Source organism: Mobula hypostoma, chromosome 1 (genome assembly GCF_963921235.1).
Source record: "Mobula hypostoma chromosome 1, sMobHyp1.1, whole genome shotgun sequence".
In the NCBI taxonomy this organism is placed as follows: domain Eukaryota; kingdom Metazoa; phylum Chordata; class Chondrichthyes; order Myliobatiformes; family Myliobatidae; genus Mobula; species Mobula hypostoma.
In genome coordinates this window covers 249,215,106-249,241,433 of record NC_086097.1, presented here as the reverse complement: position 1 = coordinate 249,241,433, position 26,328 = coordinate 249,215,106, and the positions used below count along the sequence as shown (strand labels likewise).

The 26,328-nt window shown below is 42.0% G+C and overlaps 1 protein-coding gene across 1 annotated transcript in view; it reads left to right on the top strand.

Annotated features, from left to right (window-relative positions):
* The window catches only part of tgfbr1b (transforming growth factor, beta receptor 1 b), a 96,389-nt gene that overhangs the window by 31,317 nt on the left and 38,744 nt on the right, over positions 1-26,328 (top strand). Inside the window, exons 2-3 of the mRNA XM_063066882.1 lie at positions 20,727-20,972; positions 24,980-25,222. Of these exons, the coding sequence (XP_062922952.1) occupies positions 20,727-20,972; positions 24,980-25,222 (489 nt within the window). The remainder of the gene's footprint in view (positions 1-20,726; positions 20,973-24,979; positions 25,223-26,328) is intronic.

Genomic DNA, 26,328 nt, shown 5'->3' with positions numbered 1-26,328 from the left:
ACCATGTTTGATTGCTCCTTTGTCTCTATCTTTGCCCCATACTTTGTTTACAGAGTATCCATGTTTGAATTTTACACATGTAATATGAAGAAATACTGCCAGAGTCATAGTGATAGAGCAATACGGCAGTTACAGACACTTCAGCACAATGACTAATGCTGGCCAGTGTTACAATTTCCTGCAGTTGATCATATCCTTCCAAGTCCCAGTCATCCAAGTGCTTCTTAAATGATGTAATTGTACCTATCTCAACTCTTCTTGCAGCTTGTTTCATGTAGAGCCAGAGGAGAAGTAAATATTTCCTTTGCTAAATTTCAGTCTTGCAAAACAATTTGAACTTCATTAGATTGTAGGATGTGAAGTCATGATTCCTGTTTAATGCATTCTGTAACATTACCTCTAAATACTGAACCATGCAAATGTACACTTGCATAACTGTGCTTCTAGGAGTGAACATCTTGAACTAGCAGCTTAACAGGTTGTGATCTTGTACCCATTGTCTGCCTGTTCAATCTTCCGCCATGAGGTATAGAAACATCTTAACCAGTCTTTGCTGTGGAAGACACTAACAGTATGGTGGAAGTTCCAGATGGCAGGGGTCATGAACTCTGTGAAGTTACCATTACTAGAGAGTTATTGGGAAACTGAAAGGTCTGAAGGTAGATAAGTCACTTGGACCGGATGGTGTACACCCCAGGGTTCTGAAAGAGGTGGCTGAAGAGATTGTGGAAGCATTAGTAATGCTCTTTCAATATTCACTAGATTCTGGAATGGTTCCAGAAGAGTGCAAATGTCACTCCACTCTTCAAGGAGGGAGAGAGGCAGAAGAAAGGAAAGTATAGGCCAGTTAGTCTGACCTCAGTGGTTAGGAAGATGTTGGAATCGATTATTAAGGATGAGGTCTCAGGGCACATGATAAAATGGGCTGGAGTCAACCTGGTTTCCTCAAGGGAAATTCTTGTCTGACAAATCTGTTGGAATTCTTTGAAGAAGTAACAAGCAAGAAAGACAAAGAAGAATTGGTTGATGTTGTGTATTTGGATTTTCAGAAGGCCTTCGACAAGGTGCCGCACAGGAGGCTGCTTAACATGCTATGAGCCCATGGTATTACAGGAAAGATTCTGGCGTTGAAAAAGCAGTAGCCGGACTGAAGGGAGCTTTCTTTTGGCTGGCTGCTAGTGACTAGTGGTGTTCCACAGGGGACTGTGTTGGGACAGATTCTTTTGATGTTATATGTTAATGATTTGGATAATGGAATCGATGACTTAGTTGCAAAGTTTGCAAATGATACGAAGATAGGTAGAGGAGCAGGTAGTTTTGAGGAAGTAGAAAGGCTACTGAAGGACCTAGATAAGGAAAATGGGAAAGAAATGGCAGATGGGAAACAGTCTTGGGAAGTGTGTGGTCGTGCACATTCGTAGGAGAAGTGAAAGGGTTGACTATTTTCTAAATGGAAAGTAAATACAAAAAACTGATGTGCAAAGGCACTTGAGAGTCATTATACAGAGTGCCCTAAAGGTTAATTTGTAGTGTGAGTCTGTGGTGAGGAAGGCAAATGCAATGTTTGGATTCATTTCAAAAGGACTTGAATATAAAAGCAAAGATATAATGTTAATACTTTACAAAGCATTGGTGAGGCCTCACTTGATGTATTGGGAGGAGCTTTGGGCCCCATTGTTTTGAATGGATGTACTGAAACTGGAATGGGTTCAAAGGAGGTTCACGAAAATGATTCCAGGATTGAAAGGCTTGTCATAAAAACAACTTTTGGCTCTGGGCATGTATTCACTAGAATTCGAAAGATTGAGAGGTTACCTAATTTAAATCTATTAAATGTTGAAAGGCTTTGATAGGGTAGGTGCAGAGAGGATGTTTCTATGGTGGGAGAATTTAGGACCAGAGGGCAGCCTCAGAATAGAGGGGTTTCCTTTTTGAACAGAGTTGAGGAGGAATTTCTTTAGCCAGAGAGAGGTGAATCTGTGGATTTCTTTGCCACAAGCAGTTGTGGAGACTTAAGTCTTTGTTTATTTAAGGCAGAGGTTGATAGATTCTTGATTGGTCAGAACATGAAGGCATGTGGGGAGGAGGCAGGAGATTGAGGCTGAGTGGAAAATTGGATCAGCCATGATGAAATGGCCAAGCAGATTCGATGGGCCAAATGGCCTAATTCTGCATTAGATTAGATTAGATTATGAGGACACTCAGTCCTCGTTTATTGTCATTTAGAAATGCATGCATTAAAAAATGATACAATGTTCCTCCAGAAAGATATCACAGAAACACAGGACAAACCAAGACTAAACTGACAAAACTACATAATTATAACATGTTTACAACAGTGCAAAGCAATACCGTATTTTGATAAAGAGCAGACCATGGGCACGGTTAAAAAAAAGTCTTAAGTCTTGATAGTCCCATCATCTCACGCAGACGGTAGAAGGGAGAAACTCTCCCTGCCATGAACCTCCAGCATTGCAAACTTGCCAATGCAGCACCAGGAAGCACCTGACCACAGCCCACTCTGAGTCCGTCCGAAAACCTCGAGCCTCTGACCAGCCCTCCGGCACCCAGCACCATCGCTGCTGAGCAACAAGCAAAGCCGAGGACTCGGGGCCTTCCCCTCCGGAGATTCTGAATCACACAGTAGCAACGGCAGCAAAACAGGGATTTCAGTAGTTTCACCAGATGTTCCTCCGTGCTCTCACATCTGTCTCCATCAAATCAGGATTGTGCACGGCACCCTCCTTGACAAATAACAGTCATCACCACCAGAGTGGCCACTGCGAGCTGCATCGCGCCTCCATCTTCTCCTCTTCTCTATCGTATGGTCTTATGGTCTAAGACAGTAAAAGTGAAAAACAGCTTCTTCGCGAGGCCTGTTGGGCTGCTGAATAATGCTGCGCCCCGGCGTGCTGATGGCCTTTGAGTGCTATCAACTATCGAAGTCACTTGTTGCATGTAAATGAGGGATTTTTAAAAGAACTAAGCATGTGTTGTAAAATACAGTATCTGGTTTTGAGTCTGGAGTAGCACTGCAATCTGTTATCTTGAGCAATGACAATAAAGTTCTATTCTGTTCTACACCAATGCACCATGTAATGAATTGATCTGTATGAACAGTATGCAAGATGAGCTTTTCATTTTGGTACATGCAACAATAATAAACCAATTTCAGTGAACAAAAGGGCTTTAGGGAGGATTGTCATTTTCACTTGAGCTTTTGAGAATGCATTAAGGGAGTATATGGACACAGAAACTAAGAATTTGGTCAAAGGGAAATTATTTGACATTTGGAATTCACTTGCAGACTAGACAAGGAGAGAGAGAGATGGGTATGGTGAATTTGAATTTCTAGAAAGGTTTTGATAAAGAAATGCAGTTGCTAAGTTAATATTGACCTGGATTGAGAATTAATTTGCTGTCGGGTCAAGAAGTTTCACCTCCACCTTGTATAACAGAACCTTTAGGGCAATTGGGATGGATGGACTGTAAGTTTTGACTGTGCCCTATTTGTGAAATCCATTGAGACGAGCTGTTTTAAAAATTTCTTTAATTGTGAACTAGTTAGAGAGAGGATAGGAGATTTGATACTGCTGCGGTGTGCTGGTGGAGGTTAATTTTGACCGAGGTGACTACTGTCTTACCATTTGAGGTTTGTCTCCGAGGTGTGAGGTCAGAGTTGCAGACATTGTAAAACAGCAGGAAGGAGGAAGTTTCCTGATCTCCTTGTTCCCAGAGGCAAACGTAAGGCATACATTAAATACTTCAGACTTAACACCTGATCGGGGATAGGAGGTGGTGTTTGTGAGTTGGCCACAGAAATCCAGCAGGTAGTAGTGTTTGCACTTGTTCAATTGATTTGAGGTTCCTGCATTCCGTCCCAACAAGTGTGGAGATGGAAGAGAATGAGTTAATGACAGTGACACTAGTTTGGTGGGGGCGGGGGGAAACTGTGGTTTGGTGAAAAGGAAAGTACTTCTTTTAAAGAATTGGTGGGGAATAGATGCTGTCTTCTGCAGCCAGGAGAAGGAGATCGAAATATTATACTGCTCCTGTGGTATTGGCATGAAGGAATTCTGCTTAGTGGTATTGGATCCTGAAGCTGTTGTGATCCAAAGTTCTTTGGAAATTAAGAATTAGGCATAAAACTTGCTACTTTCCGATGTGTAATTAGATGTCACAAAAGCAAAGAACAAGAAGTGCTGAGAGAAAAAGGATCAATGCAAAAGGAGTCTTGTACTCAGACTAGAGGTGGGCCTCATCGACCGGGGTTGGCAGCTCACCTAGGAGAATGAAAATTCTGATCTGAAACCTCAGCTGCCTTGCAGCTATACCCACTCATTGGGGAAGACTATGGGAGTAAATCCCAAGGGAAAAATCCAGAGCAGGAGTCCCTAAGGAAGTCCTATATTGAGTTCAATGCATATCGGCAACTCCTGCCACTCATGTGGAGAGGGGGAGCTTGCTACGTGGGCAACAGCTTGCTCTCCATATTGTACTGCCCTGGCTTGCGTATCTAGACAGCTAGGATGCAATACCCATGGTCAGCTCTGACCAACAGAGGCCCTCATTTCACTCGGACTACACAAATTCTAGTGATATTAATTAACCTATACTATTGCCGTATTTAAGTGCCCCGACATCTGCTACTGAAAACTTGGAAGTTTCTAGAAAAATACAGAAGCAAACATATTGTAATTACTAGAAATTTTACCGAGCAATTGTGTGTATTTGGGTAATTATTTAGAAATACAAGCAGGCACAGGAAAATTAAACTACGAAATAATAATTATACATTGTAATCCAGCTGTGGAGAGGGAACAGGATGGAAGAAGATTTGGTTTTCGTAGTCCACACAAGTACTCATGATAGAATGGAGACAGGGCAGGTGAGTAGGTTTGCTGAGAAGACTTCTAAGCAGCTAGGCTCTCTCTCTCATATATAAAATCTGAGAAAACGTTTGTTGTGAACCCCTTTGCAATTATCTGGTTTTCTGCATTAATTACTCATAAAATGTGGTCTGATCTTTATCTAAGTCACAATAATAGACAAAGACAATCTACCTAAACTAATAACATGCAAACAATTGTACTTTTCATGTTTTTATTGAACACATTGATTAATCATTCACAGTCCAGGCTGGAAAAAGTATGTGAACCCTTGTATTTAACACCTGGTAGAACCTCTTTTAGCAGCAATAACCTCCACCAAACGTTTCCTGTAGCTGATGATCAGACTTGCACAACAGTGGGGAGGAATTTTAGACATGCAAAACTGTTTCAAATCATCAATATTTCTGAAATATCTTGCATGACCTGGTCATGCCGTAGCATCTCAGTTGGTTTAAGGTCTGGACTCTGACTTTGCCATTCCAAAACACAGATTTTCTTCATTTTCCTGTTTTTGATTTACTCTCATGTTTTGGGTCATTGTCTTGTTGCATCATCCCTTTTCTATTAAGCTTCAGGTGATGGACTGCCACCCTGAGATTTTCCTGTAAAATGTCTTGATACAATTTGGAATCCATTGTTCCCTCAACAATTGCAAGCTTTCCAGGCCCTGAGGCAGCAAAGTAGCCCCAAATCATGATGCTTCTTCCACCAGGCTTCACAGTTGGGATGAGGTTTTGGTGATAGTGTGCAGTGCCCTTTTCCCTCCGAACATGGGTGTGCATTTCTGCCAAAAAGTTCAACTTTTGTCTCATCTGTCCACAAGATATTGTCCCAGAAGTGTTGTGGAACATGCAGGTGGTCTTTTGCAAACTTGAGATGTGCAGCAATATTTTTTTTGAAGGGTACCATGGTGTGAACTGAACATTGGTTGGCAGACAAGAACAGTAATATTAATGGATCTTTCTTGGAGCATCAGGTAGTGACAAAACTCCATTCGTGGCTATTACAAAGAGGGATAATTTTAAGGTGATTAGAGGGAAGAATAGGGCATTTGTCAAAGGTAGGTTTGTTTACACAGAGTGATGGGCGCATGAAACGCGCTGCCAATTGACGCTTGTAGAGGCAGATCCATTAGGGAAATCTTGGAAACTTTTAGGCACATGAGTAATAAAAAAAAATTGAGGGGCTACATTAGAGGGAAGGATTAGATTGATCTTAAAGTAGGTTAAAAGGTTGGCACAGCATCATGGGCTGAAGGGCCTAAATGGGGCTGTAACATCTCTGCTCTGTATGTGAAGAAACTGACTATTTTCTAAGTTCACGGACAATGTGGAACTGAAAGACAGTCTGCACAGTGATTAGGACCAACTGAATTAAGTGAAAGTGTGATATATTCAGCCATGTCAGAGTACACTGCTTTGTTTTTGATTACGGTATTTCTTCAAGTGCTATTTTGATGTCTACTGAAGTGTGATTATAGACCACAGTGAGGGCGATGGAGAACTTCTGCACTAGGTAGAATGGTTAGCACTTTACTGCTCAGGGAAGCTGGGTGGGCCAAAGCTGCTGTATCTGTTGCACCATGAGGAGTTTATGATAGAGCCAATTCTGTCTCCTTTCCTCTGCTGTCTTGTCAATCTAAAACCTTCAGGCTGGAGCACGGAGTCAGGAGAGTTGGCAGTTAGTCATATCGCTGTGGAACAGAACACAGTAGTCCCCTGTGTCCCTTTGATAAGGTAATCTTTGAGGTCCTCAATCTTGTTTTCTTGTGATTGCAATTAGCTAGTGATGGGGTAGGGTGCTTAGGACCTTGTGCTTCTGTCTTCCTCATCAGTCACATTTTCTGAGACAATTGAGGCTTCCCTGCTGTACAGGTTTCCCCCTCCATCCGAAGGTAGAGCGTTCCTATGAAACGGTTCATAAGCCGAAATGTCGTAAATCGAAGAAGCAGTTACCATTTATTTATATGGGAAAATTTTGTGAGCGTTCGCAGACCCAAAAATAACCTACCAAATCATGCCAAATAACACATAAAACCTAAAATAACAGTAACATATAGTAAAAGCAGGAATGATATGATAGATACACAGCCTATATAAAGTAGAAATACTTTTCCACAATCATTGCTGGCACAGATCTCCGTAGCAAAAATCTCATGCAAGCGCTGTTGGCAAAAACATGGCGCAAGCGCTCTCCAGTATCCTTTAAACTGTGAAGCTGCCAAATCTACCAAATAACACGTAAAAATACACAGCCTATATAAAGTAGAAATAACGTATGTACAGTGTAGTATCACCCACCGGAATTGGTTCAGCGCCGAGCACACTGATGATGGTGTGTTAGGCTGAGTCGGAGTTTGGGTGGTGCAGTGGCCCCCACCCTCGGGGCCACCAACCGATACATTGCCGCTAAGCAGGCAGGGGTCCAGCGGTAGCCGGGACGCACCCAGTACATCTTTAAGAAAAAAGCTGAAATAAACATGCTAATTAATTACGTGCTGCCCGACACGTAATTGTCGGCCCAGATCAGTGCCGATTGCCAATTGCATCGCCTCTGATCTGGGCTGACAATTATGTGTGGGGCGGCACCTAATTAATTAGCATGTTTATTTCGGCTTTTTTCTTAAAGATGTGCTGTGTGCCTCCCGGCTGTTGGGGTGGTGGGACACGGGGGTGCCATCTCATCGTCGATCAGGACAGGCAGCTCATCTTCTCCTATGACTGCCCGCCTCGATGTGGAAAGTCGAGGTTCGTGGTCTGCTGTGGCTGATGTGGAAGGCCTGCTTGACTGCTGAGCCTCGCGCATTTTTCTATCACACAGTTCTTTGTAAGGACTCAAAGAATCTTGCAAATATCCCCTAAACCTACGTACCCTTTCAAAATTAAGTCGTACTTTATCATTACTCATTCGGTTTCGATTGTTATCCTTTCCTCTTCCAATTGCATCAGCTCTTCATCTATCAGTTCTTGGTTATGGGATGCCAAAACCTCTTCAACATCATCTTCGTCAGCTTCCACAAGCCAAACTCATTTTGTCCTTGCTTCGTTCACCACGATTGAAACGCTTAATTATGTTTAGTTTTACTGTAAGTGTAACACCCTAACGAGCTCTTTCAGGCTTTTCCGACACCATAGAACTCATCTTGCAAACGGCTACTCACAGGCACGTGTTAAAGCAATGCTGGCGTGAATGCTGTTCCGAATCCGGGGAGAGCAGGTGCTTGGCGCACGCGCTAAATTTTTTATCGTGTGCTGAATTTTTTTTGTAACAGTGAAAACACCTTCTGAAAGCGAAAATGGGGTACTAACGTAGGTCTTTCGTAACAGTGAGGTTTCGTAAAGTGAACGTTTGAAAAGTGGGGGACACCTGTATCCAGTTGCAGTATTTGCCGCCTGGGTGGTCCTATTGCTAATTAATTTAAATAGCTTAAAAGTATGTTTTCTGCATAAACAAAAGAAATTGTGCAGGGTAATACACACAAAATGTGGAGGAACTCAACAGGTCAGGCATCATCTGTGGAGAGTTTCTGACCAAAATGCATCATCATTACTGATGTCCTTTCCATTTCTATCTTGACCCAAAACATCAACTGTTTATTTCCCTCCATAGATGCTGCCTGACCTGATAAGCTGCTCACGCTTTTTGTGTGTTGTTTACTGCGATTTCCAGTTTTAAAGGGTCAGATCTCAAGTAGGAAACTACATTGTTGATGCTGTGAAGAGAGGGAAAGCACAGATGATACTGAGCTGGCCGCTAATGAAGGATGAGGAGTGTCTTTTGAGCTCACTTCATAACATTAGTCGAAATATTTCTGCATATTAAGGGCATTCGGAAAGCTTTGGGACAGTGCAGGTCAATGTCATTGAGCTAAAAGCTGAGCTATGATTTTGATGAATGGTGGGACTGCTTTTAGGAAAGGAGTTCAAGTTTGGGTCCTAGACCTTTGAAAGCAAGCTTTTGTCAGATTGACTTTTATAGATCAAGGTATTGAGTACAGAAGTTGGGATGTTAAGTTGAAGTTGTATTAAACTTTGGTAAGGCCTAATATCCAGTTCTGTGTGCAGTGTTTGGTCATCTACTTACAGGAAAGCTGTAAGTAAATTGGAAAGGGTACAGAGAAAATTTACAAGAATGTTGCTGGGACTGGAGTACCTAAGTTTTAAGGAAAGATTGAATAGGTTTGAATTTTATTCACTAGAACATATAAGATCGAGAGAAGATTTGATGAGGTTTGCAAAATTATGAGGGGTATGGATAGGGTAAATGCAAGCGGACTTTTTCCACTGAGGTTGAGTGATATTACAACTAGAGGTCACAGGTTAAAGGTGAAAAGTTTTAGGGGAGCACTCTGGGTGGTGATGGTGTGGAATGAGCTGCCAGCACAAGAGGTGGGTGTAATTTTGATTTCAATGTTTAAGAGAAGTTTGAATAGTTACATGGATTTGATGGTAAGGAGGGCTATGGTCCAGGTGCAGATCGATGGGAGTAGGCAGTTTAAATGGTTCAGTGCAGACTAGATGGGTTGAAGGGCTCTTTCTGTGCTTAGTTTTCAATGCCTCAGATACAACAACCGCTGTTGGAAGGATCACGTTGGAGATGCTGGTGACTCTATATACACAGTGTAGAGAAGTGTTTATTATTAGGAACAACAGTGCTATAACAGGCCCTTCTAGTCTAAGCCACCCAATTATGCCAGTGTGACCAATTAATCCACTAATCCATATGTCCTGGAATGTGGGCAGAAATCACAACACTTGGACGAAACCCACCCGGTCACGGGAAGAACATACAAACACCTTGCAGCTGGAGGTGGAAATGAATCTGGTCGCTGGCACTTAATAGCGTTACACTAACCGCTACACTACCATGCCATCCCAATACTTCAGAGGGGACTTGCAACCAAAACTACAGTTAAATTTGAAAACTAGGCTAAGAACTTTAAAACCAACACTGTTCAATATTGGTCAGTAAGAGCTGGGGGGGGAATGGGGGCAACAATTTTGTCTGACCTTGGTTAATAGACACTAGCCGACATATGCAGTAGATAGTACTGATACCACAGCTCTAGTGACCCAGTTCTGATGGTGACTGCAGAATTTGCATTTTATCCTTGTGACTGCATGCGTCTACCCTGGAGTGTTTCATCCCGGGTTGGTAGGTTAATTATTAGTAAGTTAACCCTGGAGAGATGAACATGGTTAAATTGTATAATATCAGAAACTGGAAATGACTAGTCTTAGGAATGGTGTAAGCAAGATGTATGAGCAGAATTAGGCCATTTGGCCCATTGGGTCTGCTCCACCATTACATCATGGCTGATTTATTATACCCCTCAACCCCATTTTTCTGCCTTCTCCCTGAAACCTTTGAGACACTGACTAATGAAGAACCTATCAACATATGCTTTAAATATACTCAATAGCCGTCTGAGGAAACGAATTCCCCAGATTCACTTCTCTGGCTAAAGAAAGTCAATAGACAATAGGTGCAGGAGTAGGTCATTCGGCCCTTCGAGCCAGCACCGCCATTCACTGTGATCATGGCTGATCATTCACATTCAATATCCAGTTCCTGCCTTATGCCCATAACCTTTGATTCCACTATCTTTAAGAGCTCTATCCATCTCTTTCTTGAAAGCATCCAGAGACTTAGCCTCCACAGCCTTCTGGGGCAGAGCATTCCATATATCCACCACTCTCTGGGTGAAAAAGTTTTTCCTCAACTCTATTCTAAATGGCCTACCCCTTATTCTTAAACTATGGCCTCTGGTTCTGGACTTATTTCTGTTCTAAATAGTTGTCCCTGTATTCTGAGGCTGTGTCCTCTGGTCGTAGACTCCCCCACAACAGGAAACATTCTTTCCACCCCCGCACTATCTAGGCCTTTCAATATTCAGTAGGTTTCAATGAGATCTCCTCTTCTCCCCCCCCCCCCATTCTTCTAAACTCCAGCGAATACAGGCCCAGAGCCATCAAATGTTCCTCATATTGGAACCCTTCATTTTTGTGAACCTCCTGGACCCTCTCCCAGACTAGTGAATATGTGTTTGGAAACTGTCTTGAGACAGATAATACGAATTATGTTTAGTTTCTTATAATTCCCAAGGTTTGATATTGTCACATATACCAAGATGCAGTGAAAAGCCTGTCTTGTATAATGTTCATACAGATCAGATCACTACACAGTGTATTGAGGTGGATGAAGGTAAAACAGTAACAATGCAGAATAAAGTGTAAAAGCTACTGGAAGAATGCTCTGCAGGTAAATGCTCAGAATGAGGTAGATGGTGAGGCCGAATCCTCCTTATTGTACAAGACGTCCGTTCAAGAGTCTGATAACAGTCTTGGAGAAGGACCATGCAGAAATGGCCCTTCAGTCCATCTAGTCCACACCAAAGCATTTAAACTGCCTACTCCCATCGACCTCCATCCGGACCGTAGCCCTCCATATCCCTACCATCCATGTACCTATCCAAATTTCTCTTAAACATTGAAATCAAGCTTGCATGCACCACTTGTGCTGGCAGCCCATTCCACACTCCCACCACCCTCTGAGTGAAGAAGTTTCCCTTCATGTTCCCCTTAAACTTTTCACTTTTTGCCCATGATCTATGATCTCTAGTTGTAGTCTCACCCAGCCTTAGCAGAAAAGGCCTGCTTGCATTTACCCTATCTATACCCCTTATAATTTTGTATACCTCTATCAAATCTCCTTTCGATCTTCTACATTAGAAAAAATAAAGTTCTAACATATTCAGTCTTTTCTTGTAACTTTTCCCAGGGTTGTAAGGGCTAATATGAGGGAGTACAGTTTTAAAGTGCTTGGAAGTAGGAACGGACGGGATGTCAGGGGTAAGTTTTTCACACAGTGGTGGGTGTGTGGAATACACTGCTAGCAATAGTGGTTAAGGTGGATACAATAGGGTCTTTTAAGAGACTCCTAGGTAGGTACATGGAGCTTAGAAAAATAGAGGGCTATGCGGTAGAACAATTCTAGACAGTTTCTAGAATAGGTTACATGGTTGGCACAAAATTGTGGGCCGGAAGGCCTGTTGTGTGCTGTATAGTTCTATGGTCCTCCAGACCCGGCAACATCCTTGTAAATTTTCTCTGTGCTCTTTCAACAGTGGGATAGAAGCCCTCTTTTGAGTGTGAGGGGTTGTGCTGTCAGGCTTTTGTGTCTTTTGCCTGTTGGGAGAGGGGAGAACAGAGGTTGTCCAGCGTGGGTGGAGTCTTTGATTGTGTTGGATTCTTTACTGGGACAGTGAAAAGTGTAGACAAAGTCCACAGAGTGGAGGCTGATATTCATACAATATTCTGAGCTGCGTTCACAACTCTCTGCAGTTTCTTACGGTCATGTGCAGTTGCAAAATCAAACCATTATGCATGCAGACAGTGTGCTTTCTGTGGTGCATCAATAAAAATAGCTTGAGGGTCAGTGGGGATATGCCAAATTTCTTTAGCCTCCCGAGGAAACAAAGACGATAAATTTTCAGTGTGGTTAGACCAAGACGGGCTAATGGTGATGTTCACACCTGGGAACCTTAACTTGAATAACGTTGAGGTTGAGAGATTTGAACACTTCAAGTTTAATTATCATACAACCATACATGAATACAACCAAACAAAACGATGTTCCTCCGGGGCCAAGGTACAAAACAGATTACCAACAGCACACAGCACATATGGTTATGATAGCAGAAAAGCATACAGTCACAAAAAAATTGATGTAGCCGGTGACATGGTGTCATATCTTTCCCACAGTGTCAACACTGTCTACTTTCTATACTGTGACTCGTCATTAATTGAGATGCGGCCCAGCAGGAGACTTAAGTTCTAGATATTGTGATTGAGTTACTGTTGGGGATATGTGGAAGTTCAGTATTCTCTGCCGTCAATTGCATGGTGAAATACAATGATATCACCCTAAAACCCAATGAGTAGGGACTGGTATATAAGCAAGGAAGATCAGTACAACCATAACAGTGCCTAATTATAAATCTAGAATACTGGATGCCGTACCTGTGGTCCACGGACCCCTGCTTAATGGTATTGGTTCGTGGCATAAAAAACATTGGGAACCCCTGCCTCACAGGACAAGAGCCATGGGAAAAATGCATTATAGATTCATCAGAATCAGGTTTATTATCACCGGCATGTGACGTGAAATTTGTTAACTTCGCAGCAGCAGTTCAATGCCATACATAATCTAGCAGTGAGAGAGAAAAAAATAATAAAATAAAACATAATAAGTAAATCAATTACAGTGGCATGCAAAAGTTTGGGCACCCCGGTCAAAATTTCTGTTACTGTGAATAGTTAAGTGAGTAGAAGATGAACTGATCTCCAGAAGTCATAAAGTTAAAGGTGAAACATTCTTTTCAACATTTTAAGCAAGATTAGTGTATTATTTTTGTTTTGTACAATTTTAGAGGGGGGAGAAAAAAGGAAAGGAGCACCATGCAAAAGTTTGGGCACCCCAAGTGATTTGAGCTCTCAGATAACTTTTACCGAGGTCTCAGACCAGAGCTTGTTAGGGCTACGGCTTGTTCACAGTTATCGTTAGGAAAGGCCAGGTGATGCAAGTTTCAAAGCTTTGTTAAATACCCTGACTCCTCGAACCTTGTCCCAACAATCAGCGGCCATTGGCTCCTCTAAGCAGCTGCCTAGGACTCTGAAAATTAAAATAAATGATGCCCACAAAGCAGGAGAAGGCTATAAGAAGATAGCAAAGTGTTTTCAGGTAGCCGTTTCCTCAGTTCGTAATGTAATTAAGAAGTGGCAGTTAACAGGAATGGTGGAGGTCAAGTTGAGGTCTGGAAGACCAAGAAAACTTTCTGAGAGAACTGCTTGTAGGATTACTAGAAAGGCAAATCAAAATCCCCATTTGACTGAAAAAGACCTTCAGGAAGACTTAGCAGACTCTGTAGTGGTGGTGCACTGTTCTACTGTGCAGCGACATTTACACAAATATGACCTTCATGGAAGAGTCATCAGAAGAAAACCTTCCTGCATCCTCACCACAAAATTCAGCGTCAGAAGTTTACAAAGAAGCATCTAAACAAGCCTGATGCATTTTGGAAACAAGTCCTGTGGACTGATGAAGTTAAAATAGAATTTTTTGGCTGCAATGAGCAAAGGTACGCTTGAAGAAAAAAGGGAGCAGAATTTCATGAAAAGGACCCCTCTCCAACTGTTAAGCACGGGGGTGGATCGATCATGCTTTGGGCTTGTGTTGCAGCCAGTGGCACGGGGAACATTTCACTGGTAGAGGGAAGAATGAATTCTATTAAATACCAGCAAATTCTGGAAGCAAACATCACACCGTTTGTAAAAAAGTTGAAGATGAAAAGAGGATGGCTTCTGCAACAGGATAATGAACCTCAAAATCCACAATGGACTACCTCAAGAGGCGCAAGCTGAAGGTTTTGCCATGGCCCTCACAGTCCCCCGACCTAAACATCATCGAGAATCTGTGGATAGACCTCAAGAGAGCAGTGCATGCAAGACGGCCCAAGAATCTCACAGAACTAGAAGCCTTTTGCAAGGAAGAATGGGGGAAAATCCCCCAAACAAGAATTGAGAGACTCTTAGCGGGCTACAGAAAGTGATACTTGCCAAAGGGGGAGTTACTAAGTACTGACCATGCAGGGTGCCCAGACTTTTGCTTCGGGCCCTTTTCCTTTTTTGTTACTTTGAAACTGTAAGGATGGAAATAAAAAAAGTAATCTTGCTTAAAATATTAAAGAAATGTGTCATCTTTAACTTTACGCCTTTTGGAAATCAGGTCATCTTTTACTCGCTTAGCTATTCACAGTAACAGAAATTTTGACCAGGGGTGCCCAAACTTTTGCATGCCACTGTATGTATATTGAATAGATTATTAAAAAAATGTGCAAAAACAGAAATACTGTATATTTTTAAAAAGTGAGGTAGTGTCCAAAGCTTCAAAGTCCATCTAGGAATCGGATGTCAGAAGGGAAGAAGCTGTTCCTGAATCGCTGAGTGTGTGCCTTCAGGCTTCTGTATCTCCTACCTGATGGTAACAGTGAGAAAAGGGCATGTGCTAGATGCTGGAGGTCTTTAATGTTACAGATATTCCAATTGTTTCCTGGGTGCCACAGTAGTGTATTGGTTAGTGTGACATTACTATAGCTCAGGCCTTTGGAGATCAGAGTTCAGTTCTGACATCATTTGTTAGGTGCCTGTACATCCTTCCCGTGGAATGCATGGGTTTCCTCCGGGTGCTCCGGTTTCCTCCCACAGTCCAAAAATGTACTGGTTAGAAGGTTAATTGGTCATTGTAAGTTGTCCTGTGATTAGGCTAGGGTTAAATTGGGGGTTGCTGGGTGGGACAGCTCAAAGGGCCAGAAGGGCCTGTTCTGTGATGCAGCTCAATAAATAAATAAACCCTCTCAAACTTGTGTACAGAAGATAAATGGTGTAATGCTTTAGGATTTTGAAAGAACTTGATGTGCTGGAGATTTTGTGCTTTACTACTTGTGGAAAGGTCTAGGTCTAGTAAAGGGGACATTTCCTGAATGTACTGGCTTTGATTTTAAGGTTATGAAATATTTCTTATCACACTGTATCAGAAATATGTAAATCCCAGGGAGAGCATTAAAAGCTTGTTGAATTTTAACTCTGAAATGATATTTGTTTGGTTTTCAAGTCGAGGTGGGTGAATGAGTAAGCTCTAGATGTCTTTCTGATTGTTGGGTTAAATTGTTAAATGGTTTTGCTTGTTACTTGATTTGAGATGTTGATCCCACTTTTTGTTTTGGAGCATTACTGATTTATGGATAAATTTGTTTCTTTCCATTTTGAGCTTGGGATGAATTTGCCTTAATCCATTTTGTGATGGATTTCTTTACACTACCATTTAATTTGGTCGACTTGACATCAGAAATCTGTCTTTGGACTGCAGCCACTATTGAACATCTTATTTCTAGTTCTGAGAAACAATGCCTCTCACCCATACTTTTGTGAAGAAAATTTGGAGGATGTACTAGTTCCCCAGGTATTGGACACAAATATTACTGTTGTTCAAAGTAATATTGGTAACCTACTTTTTGGCCAGTGCTATTGGAAAATGCAAGTCATAAATTGTATTTAATTTGCACCATTTGAAATTTCATTTGTGGAATACGTAGCTCATATTGGAGGCTTATTAATTGAAGTTTGCCTTATTTTGTCAGGAGATGCTGTCTGTTACTTAGGCTGAAATTCTACTTGTGGTTTTGGGGTCTCCAGTGCTTATTTAGCCTTTGGTTAGACACATAGAAAACATAGAAAATGTACAACACAATCCATTCCCTTCGGCCCACAATGCTGTGCTAAACATGTACTTACTTTAGAAATTGCCTAGTGTTATCCATAGCCCTCTATTTTTCTAAGCTCCATGTACTTATCCAGGAGTCTCTTAAAAGACCCAATTGTATTAACCTCCACCACTGCCGCCAGCAGCCTATTCCACGCACTCACCACTCTCTGTGTATAAAAATAAATAGAAATAATTTACCCCTGACATCTCCTCTGCCTACTTCCAAGCACCTTAAAACTGTGTCCTCTTGTGTTAGCCATTTCAGCCCTGGGAAAAAGCCTCTGACTATCCACACGATCAATGCCTCTCATCATCTTATACACCTCTATCAGGTTACCTCTCAACCTATGTCGCTCCAAGGAGAAAAGGCCAAGTTTGCTCAACCTACCAGGCGACATCCTTGTAAATCTCCTCTGCACCCTTTCTATAGTTTCCACATTCTTCCTGTAGCGAGGTGACCAGAACTGAGCACAGTACTGCAAGTGGGGACTGACCAGGGTCCTATTAGGTTGTTAGGTTGAAAATATCTTGTGGATGCAGGGTTGTTTGGTCTCTTGGTTATATTGTCTCTAGAAAGCCTGTAGGTGTTGACATTGGTGCTGGAATGGTAGTGTGTTTCAGTGGTAGTATGATGAGCTGTGCAGAATTTTTTTGCTGTATGTATTTGGAGACCCAGTCTCCATTGTACATTTGACTCAAGAGTGAGGGTCTTGGTTGTGCTGAAAGCAAGAACCATACATAATTACAGCTGAATGAGGGGTCAAGGTGTAAAACATTCAAAGTAAACTTCAAAATAGCAAATAATATTTAAAACGGCAATTAACATAATTCAAAATGGCGACCAAAGAAGCATATTCACTTGAGGAAAAAAAAGTGTTGTGTGGGTATGTGTATAGTCCAAAACCCTGCCAATAATGTCCAACAATCAATGGTAGTGGCCCCCTACATTGTGCAGACGCACGCAACTCATTCCACTGCTCGAACACGGGAGGCCAGCAACAAGGGGAGAGGCCAGGCCCCAGCCAAGTGCGGACAGCACACTATAGTGTTTCTGTGTCACCAACTCTGCAGCTGCAGGCAAGCCTGAGGACTGAGGCCGCACAATTCACATGTTGCCTGTCCCACCACCAAACAAGGGTAACAGGCCTGCAGCAACTTGTATCATCCCTGTCCAACAGAGTCGTGCGATCGCAAGTGAAACACCCGAGACAGTCTCCCACGGTTGCACCTCACCAACTTCGAAGCTTCCGAGTAGCGGCCCACAACGTGATCTGCAGCCAGATCAGCTTCTCTGTACCCAAATGGGTCCCTCTCTCGGCGTCCTAGCTGAAGGCATTTTTGTATATAAAAAAAAGCATAAATCTGGTAGGACTCAGAACTATGGAAAAAAATGCGAGCAATGTAGAGCCTACATTGTTACTTTGTTGAAATACAGAGCAGAACAGGGCTTTCTGGCCCTTTGAGCAATCCCCCAATTTAATTCTAGCCTATCACGGGACAATTTTCAATGATCATTTAACCTGCCAACAGGTACGTCTTTGGACTGTGGGAGGAAATCGACATGGTCATGGGGAGAACATACAAAGTCCTTACAGGCCACGGCAGGAATTGAACCTGGGTCATTTGTACTATAAACCACTACACTATTGTGCCTCCCATCCATTTCTAAAGGATACGTATGGAGGGAGTGTGAAAAGATGAAACTGAAAATTATGAATCATTTGTAGGATATGCATATTAAAATTTGTTATTTTTAAAACATTTTTGAAATGACATTTTGATAATTTGATCAATTGGTTTTGTTGAAATTTAGTTACGATTTTTATTTTGTAATGCCCTCAATTTGACAAGTACTCTGGCTGAGCAGTATTTATGTGGAGTCTTGAGTTTCATTTGTTCTTCAGTAAATCTCAGGTTTAGTTGTGTTTGATCGATCAACAGTTGGGTTTCCGTTAAATTTTAAATCAGTCATACATGTATGAATGTCACCACGAAAATCAGTGATTATTAATCCGCCGGATATTAATTGCCTTAAGCAATTGTGCACCTCCTGCATTTGAGATATTTCAACACGCATTCAGTTCATTGTATGCTATACTTCAAGTTCTGGTTGTCAGATTTGGACTATTCCTTAGGTAGACAGCATAGCCCGAGGCTTCCTTGAAGCGAGGTTTCCATAAACAGGGATACTGCCTTCCTTCCCAAAAACTTGAGAGTAACTTGAAACCAGTAAAGATGTATGTGCACTCAGATGCTGTGGCCTTCTGGGTCCAAGCATTGGTGCAATTGTTCATGATTAATGTCTTTTTCAAGATCACAAGACACTGCAGGATATTAAGAATACCAAGTACTGCAGGTCTACCCCATAAACAAGTTGCTGGATAGTGTTGAATCTGGACTTGTTGTTCGCCGTGTTGCACCCAGGGAGAAAGGTGTCAGAGGTGGTTGGTGGTCCAATGGACAGTGCTGGTGATTGTCTTGGATGTTCCTGTTGTGATTCCAAGACCCTGTTGCACATAGGTAATGTAAAACATCACGAGTCCATTCACAGGTTCATTGGAAAGACTGATGGCAGGGAGGCTGCGTTGCCACGGCTGTTGCGCGGACCAGGCCTTCGCGCTCTGTGGTCGCCTTTTGCGGCCACCAGGAAAGGAGATGCTGGAGCTGGATTCCATACTGGGTTGTGGGCTTTTCCCTCCAGTTGGTGCTGCCCTTTGATGTTTGCTGGGTGAAAGACCAGCTGGATTGTGTTCGCCAGTAGCTGCACTTGTGCGCAAGCTGCAACTTATTCTTGACTAAATGTGACTCCAGATCAAAATCTGTGCACCATCAAACTACAGGCCATGATGTTCAGGGACTAGAGCTGCATTAGTATTATTATTATTATTTAATATTTTTGTAACTACGGTTTTCTGCTAATATAATTATATATTCTGTGTATGACTTGACTTTGTGCCTTGCAGCTTGGCTCCAGAGTAATACTGTTTCATTTGACTGTACTCGCATATATGGTTGAATGACAATTAGACCGGATAAACACAAAAGATTCTGCATGTTGTCCCTTTATTCGTCTTTATAGATGCTTCCTGACCTGCTGAGTTCCTCTAGCATTTTGTGTGTGTTACTTGAGACCAGCTCAACCATTTTTAATGAACAATATTGGTGAAACAAATGGAATTTGATTACCTTGGCGTTATGGAGGCAGTTGAGCTTTGCCACCTCTGAGATGAATTGGAGAGCTTCTCAGTTTTCCAGTTTGATTGGGTTATCCTCTGTTTTGTTGCTCAGGCAACAGTATAATCCCCACTCTTTCAGATGGCATTTGGAAGATGCTGATTTGAAATCAGTGACAGGTTACTGAATATATACTTTAAATGATACTTTTGGGAAGTTATCTGTAAGTTTGGTCATCTTTTATAGATAGATAGATATACTTTATTGATCCCGAGGGAAACTGGGTTTCGTTACAGCTGCACCAACCACCAACCATAAATATAGCAATACAAAACCCACAAACGATCAAACAACAATATGCAAACTATGCCAGATGGAAATAAGTCCAGGACTAGCCTATCGGCTCAGGGTGTCTGACTCTCCACGGGAATTAAATTTTTATGTGAAATTGGATTCTCTGCTCCACGTTGCACTGAAGACGTATTACCCTTGAAGACAGTAACTGATGCAGAATCAGAAAGCTCTAGAAGATAGGGTACAGCACAGGAACAGACCATTTGGCGTACAATGTTGTATGAACCAGCTAAAAGACTAATCAAAAACACCTAAGCACTAATCTCTCCTACCTACACCATGTCCACATCATCCATCTTCTTACATCCACGTACCTGTGTCCAAAAAAAACTTGCCCCCCCCCCAGACTTCTCCCTCTCATCTTCAGTACGTGCTCTCTGGTGTTAGACATTTCTACCTTGGGAAATAGATCTATGCCTCTCATAATATTATAACCCTCTGTTAGATCTCCCCTCAGCCTCCTGACGCTCCAGAGAAAACAACCCAAGTTTGTCCAGCCTCTCATGATAGTACATGCCTTCCAAACCAGGCAGCATCCTGATAAACCTCTTCTGCACCTTCTCTTTTTCGTAATTTTCCTACCTCCACAAATCGTTACTGCCCACAGATGGAAACAGCTTTCACCTGAACGTGGGTGTCAAATTGTGACAGGATGTCTGTAGGGGTAATTTAAAATTATGCAATTGTTAGATTGTTATGTATATTAATAGACCGACAAGCAATCATGTTAAGCATAATTTCACATTCAGTCTTTTTATTGGTGGAAACTGAAGTGAGGTTTTAACTAAAAAATTGCAACTCAAAAGTCAAGCTACTAGATGAGAGTGGATAAATACTCAGCTCAGAATTTGAAAACTATTGGCAAAATGTATTAGATTATCTACTATATTGAATTATCCCCATGAGGCTCAACTACTGTAGAATGGAACCATTGGTACATTGTCGCTGGTGTACAAGCTAATCATGAATTGCTTTTTCTCCTAGGTCTGAAATGTTACTGCACGCACTGTGTGTCAACTAACTTCACCTGTGAGACAGATGGGCTCTGTATGACTACTGTCACTCGCAAGGAAGACCGGATAGTACATGGCAAGATATGTGTTTCAAATGCTGAACTGATACCTCCAGACAGACCGTTTCTCTGTGCAGCATCGAGAAATGACGCTGTATCAAATCGTTGCTGTAATACTGATTTGTGTAACCGTTATGATTTACCTGTGCCAACAAGAGGTAAGTTTCTGGGTGGATGTTTTCATATGCTTCTGAGAAGGTGTTGACTGTTAATTGTGTTTAAGTAAGGTGTTGACTGACTTCCTATGCAAGATTGTCCTTGAAGTGTGATGAGCTTGATATTTCCTCAGACAAGCATAGGTTAGAAAAATTGCTCTTTGTAAGCAATCATGATAACTTGAATTTTTCTAACCTGTGCTTGTCTAAGTAGATTCTGCCAGATGTGAGCTTGTGACCAAATTTTACACATGGAGATGACTTCTGCTTAATATTGTCCATTGTATAGTTTAATGCCACTGTTGCTGTATAGCCACTGCACTTACGATTGTTATCTTTGATGGATCAATCACTTGTGGCATGTGGTTAGATTTGTGAAGCCTTCTCTATCTAGTTAGGGTTTCCATAACACTATTGTTTCAAATCTGATACCAAGTGTGGTTTGCAAATTTGGTTTCTTTATTTGTGTGAAAGCAAGCCTTGATCTGCACATCCTATTCATCACATTAAAGAAATGCGTCTTTCTGGGTGAGCTATAACCAAATGATCTGTTTTTAATTGTGTTTTTTAGAACATAGTACAGAATGGTACAGTCCAGACCCTTCAGCCTACAATGTGGTGCTAACCTTTTAAACTATTCCATGATCAGTCTAACCCTTTCCTCCTGTACAACCCATAATACCCCATTTTCCTAACTCAGAGTCTCTTAAATGTCCCTAATAATATCATCCTCAACCACCACCTCTGGCAGTGTGTTCCATGCACCCACCACAAACAAACAAGAAAACAGCTTACATCTGCTGTCTTCCCAAACCTTCCAATACTTTAACGATGAAAGATGATCTTTGTTACATGTACGTTGAAGCATACAGTGAACTGCATCATTTAGATCATTGACAAACATAGCCTCGATACGCTGGAGGCAGCCTGCTAATGACTGACTCTATGCTTCGGTGCCAACATAGCATGTCCATAACTAACTCACCCAACCAGTATTTATTTTGGAATGTGAGAGGGAAGTGGAGCTCCCAAGGAAACACATGCAGTCATGGGGAGAACTTATAAACTCCTTACAGAAAGCGTTGGAAATTGAAATCTGATCTTCCAATCACTGGTGCTGTGAAGTATCACACTAACTATTACCTAAAGTGCCGCCCTTAAAAACTCATATTAAAAGATATTCAGAGCAACACACTCAAAATGCTGGAGGAACTCAGCAGGACAGGCAGCATCTATGGAAATGGATAAGCAGTTGACATTTTGGGCCAAGACCCCTCATTGATCAAAAGAATGAATAGCCCTTAGTTTACTCTTTTCCATAGATGCTGCTTGATCTGCTTGAGTTCCTCCAGCATTTTATGTGTATTGATCTGGATTTCCAGCATCTGCAGAATCGCTTGTGTTTAAAAGACATTATCTTTTGCTATCCTGGGGGATGGAGTGCTGGCTGTCCACTCCTGAAGCGGGAGGAGAAGATGGCGGCGCGATGCAGCGCGCGGCCGTTCCGAATGATATCGTATGTGTAACTAGGGGGGGCGTGCACAATCCTGATTTGATGGAGACAGCCTTGAGAAGCACGGAGGAACACCTGGAGAAACTTCTGAAATGCCCACTTCGCTGCTGCTGCTACTGTGTGATCGAGAATCTCCGGAGGGGAAGGCCCCAAATCCTCGGCTTTGCCTATTGCCTGTTGCCGGGGCCGGGGTCGAAGCGTTCGGCAGAGATGGTGCTCAGTGTCGAAGAGGTGGTCAGAGGCTCGGAGTTTTTCGGACAGACTCGGAGTCGGACTGTGGTCGGATGCTTCCAGGATGCTGCACCGGCAAGTTGGCGGCGCTGGAGGTTCACCGTCTGCGTGAGATGATGGGACTTTCAAGAGACTTTGAGACTTTTACCATGCCCATGATCTGTTCTTCATCAAATTATGGTATTGCTTTGCACTGTTGTAACTATATTTTATAATTATGTGATTTTTGTCAGTTTTTCAGTTGGTTTGTCATGTGTTTTTGTGATATCATTTTGGAGGAACATTGTATCATTTCTTAATGCATGCATTACTAAATGACAATAAAAGAGGACTGCGTGCCCTCATAATCTAATCTATCATTGCCTTTTACAATCTTATTCACCTCGATCAAGTCACCTCTAATCTTCCTTTGCTCCAAAGAGAAAAGCCCTAACTCATTCAACCTCTTCTCACGAGACATGCTCTCAATTCCAGGCTGCATCCTGGTAAATCTCTGCACCCTCTCTAAAGCTTCCACTTCCTCCCTATAATGTGACCACCAGAATCAAACACAATAAGTGTGGTCTAACCAGGGTTTTGCAGAGCTGCGGCTCTGAACTCAATTCCACGACAATTGAAGGCCAACACCCCATTGACCATCCTATCAACCTGTGTGGCAGCCTTGAGGGATATAAGATTTGCATTGTAAGATCCCTCTGTTCCTCCACACTGCTCAGAATTTAGAAACATAGAAAACCTACAGCACAATACAGGCCCTCGACCCACCATGCTGTGCTGAACATATACTTACTTTAGAAATTACCTAGGGTTACCCATAGCCCTCTATTTTTCTAAGCTCCATGTACCTATTCTGGCATCTCTTAAAAGACCCTATCGTATCTGCCTCTACCACTGTTGCCGGCAGCCCATTCTACGCACTCACCACGCTCTGCATTTTTTTAAAAAAAGCAACAACATCAACTTACCCCTGACATCTCCTCTGTGCCTACTTCCAAGCACCTTAAAACTGTGCCCTCTTGTGATAGCCATTTCAGCCCTGGGAAAAAGCCTCTGACTATCCACACTTCTGTATGTTTTTTTTCCCATTTACCATGACATACAATGACAGTTCGATGATGGGCATTTTTGAAACAGCGCCCCAAGAAGGTGTAATTGCTTGACTGTGAAGCCAAATAAATTTTTTAACCTGTTAGACCGTTAGACACGGGAGCAGAATTAGGCCATTCGGCCCATTGAGACGGCTCTGCTATTTAATTATGGCTGACTTATTATCCTTCTCAGCCACATTCTCCTGTCTTCTCTCTGTAACATTTGATGCCCCAACTGATCAAGAAGCTATCAATCGCCACTTTAAATATACCTAATGACTTAGCCTTCACAGCAATGAGTTCCACAGATTTACCACCCTTTGGCTAAAGAAATTCCTCCCCATCTCTGTTCTGAAGGGAAATCCTCTGGTTGTAGAAAACCGCTCAAACCACACCCCCCCCCCAAACTATTGGAACATCCTCTCCATTGCCATTCTAACTTGTCCTTTCGATATTCAGTAGATTTCATTGAGACTTACTTTATAATTACCCGGCTTTTCATTTTGCGATCTGGCTGTGAAATAGAGACAAGAATTGATTATGTCAGGCAACATCTAATGAAATGAATAGATAATTAGTATATTGGGCTGAGACCCTTCTTCAGGACTGAGAAGGAAGGGGGAAGACGCCAGAATGAAAAGGTGGGGGGGGGGAGGGGAGGGAGGCTAACTGGAAGGTGATTGGTGAAGCCTGGTGGGTGGTTCCACCCACCTGACCAAGCCAGTGATTGCTACCATCCGTCTTCACCAATCACCTTCCAGCTAGCCTCCTTCCCCTCCCCTCCCCACCTTCTTATTCCGTTGTCTTCCCTCTTCCTTCTCAGTCCTGAGGAAGGGTCTCGGCCTGAAATATCAACGGTCTATTCGTTTCCATAGATGCTGCCAGATCTGCTGAGTTCCCCTGGCATCTGCAGAATCTTGTTTATTTGTTGATTATATCTTGTAAAATGAGGAAATGGCTAAACTAAGGTGTTAACAACAAAACATTCAAAAAATAAACTAGTACTTAAACAATAAACTAAAGGAAACCATACATTAATTGTATTAGATTTCACTTGTTTGACACAATCAAAATAGTTTGCAGTTGTGCCGTTTTTGAATCTAATTATTAAAAGTGTAAAATCTGGCATTGTGTCTTTGGCGCTTTATTTTACAACTCTGTTTGTGCATTGTTCCCAGTGACCGATGCTCCGCCTCCGTGGTTAAATTTGGGCCCTGTGGAATTGGCGGCAATCATCGCTGGACCAGTGTGTGTAGTTTGCATCTTACTGATGGTGACCTTCTACTTCTTTCACAATCGCACGGTGGTACATCATCGTGTCCCCCATGAAGAAGACCCGTCGTTGGATCATCCGTTCATCTCCGAGGGCACCACTCTCAAGGATTTAATTTACGATATGACTACTTCAGGGTCTGGTTCAGGTAAAGCAATCATTTTAAACTGTGAGTGCTATCTGTCCATCTGTAGCATTATCTTATTATGTGGTTTTACACTTTTCTGGATATTGTGAAAGGTCTTGAGCCTGCAAATACTGAAGTATTTTTTGTACTTCAGTCCTGAGTTTTTGAACTGTTAAGACTTGTATATGTGAATACAGTATTTGATGGCATTCTGACCAGAAGTGAACAAGCTGTCAGTCTCTGTTTACTAACGAGTAATTGTTGTTCCTCCTAAATAAACTAACCACAGGCTTATGATCTGAGCCTATGTCTAAAAGTTTGTATTACAAATTTAAAGTCAACCGCAGAGAGTTCAGTCATCTTTCTTACAACTGTACTTTTTTGTGGTGCTTTATTCAATAATTGGAACACAACTCGTACTTGATTATCCTGGTTTTCATTCTCTGCTACTCGGCTAAATCTAAATAATTAGTCATTAATTCTTCAGCACTGGAAATATTCAGAGATGCGCATTTTATTCCCTATCTGTACTTTTGGAATAAGTACAAAAGTACAGCTATGGAACTTTTCATATCTGAAAAGTTATGAAAACTTTTCATATCTGAAAAATAAATTTTTAAATTTACTTTTTATGTAATTCTTTATAATTGTTGAATTTTTTTTTGTTTCATGTTGTGCCAGCACACCACAGCAAAGTCCTAATCCTTGTAAAATGTACAATAATGCGCAAAAATCTTGGGCACGTATTAATAGCTAGGGTGCCTCCAGACCTTTGCACAGTACTGTATTTGTCATTGTGGAGCAGAGAGCAAGTTTGTAAATCTGGTGGCAGCAAAGGATGTTGGAGATGGTGAGGATGGAGCATCGTGGGAGGGGTGTGGGATAGGTGGCAGAGGAGGAGTGCCAGGGCTGAGTACAGACACACTCAGCCCTGAGACACCAGGCAAGGTCATTTGATTCCAAACAATTGGTTTATTGATCATTACAGAATGTCTCTCTGGTGCTTCTCTCCCTGCCCCCTTCCCATTCTCAGTCCACAATAGAGACCCATATCAGAATCAGGTTTTATTATTTTTTTATTATTTCTCGCATATGCCATGATTTTTTTTTGCAGCAGACTAGAGCAG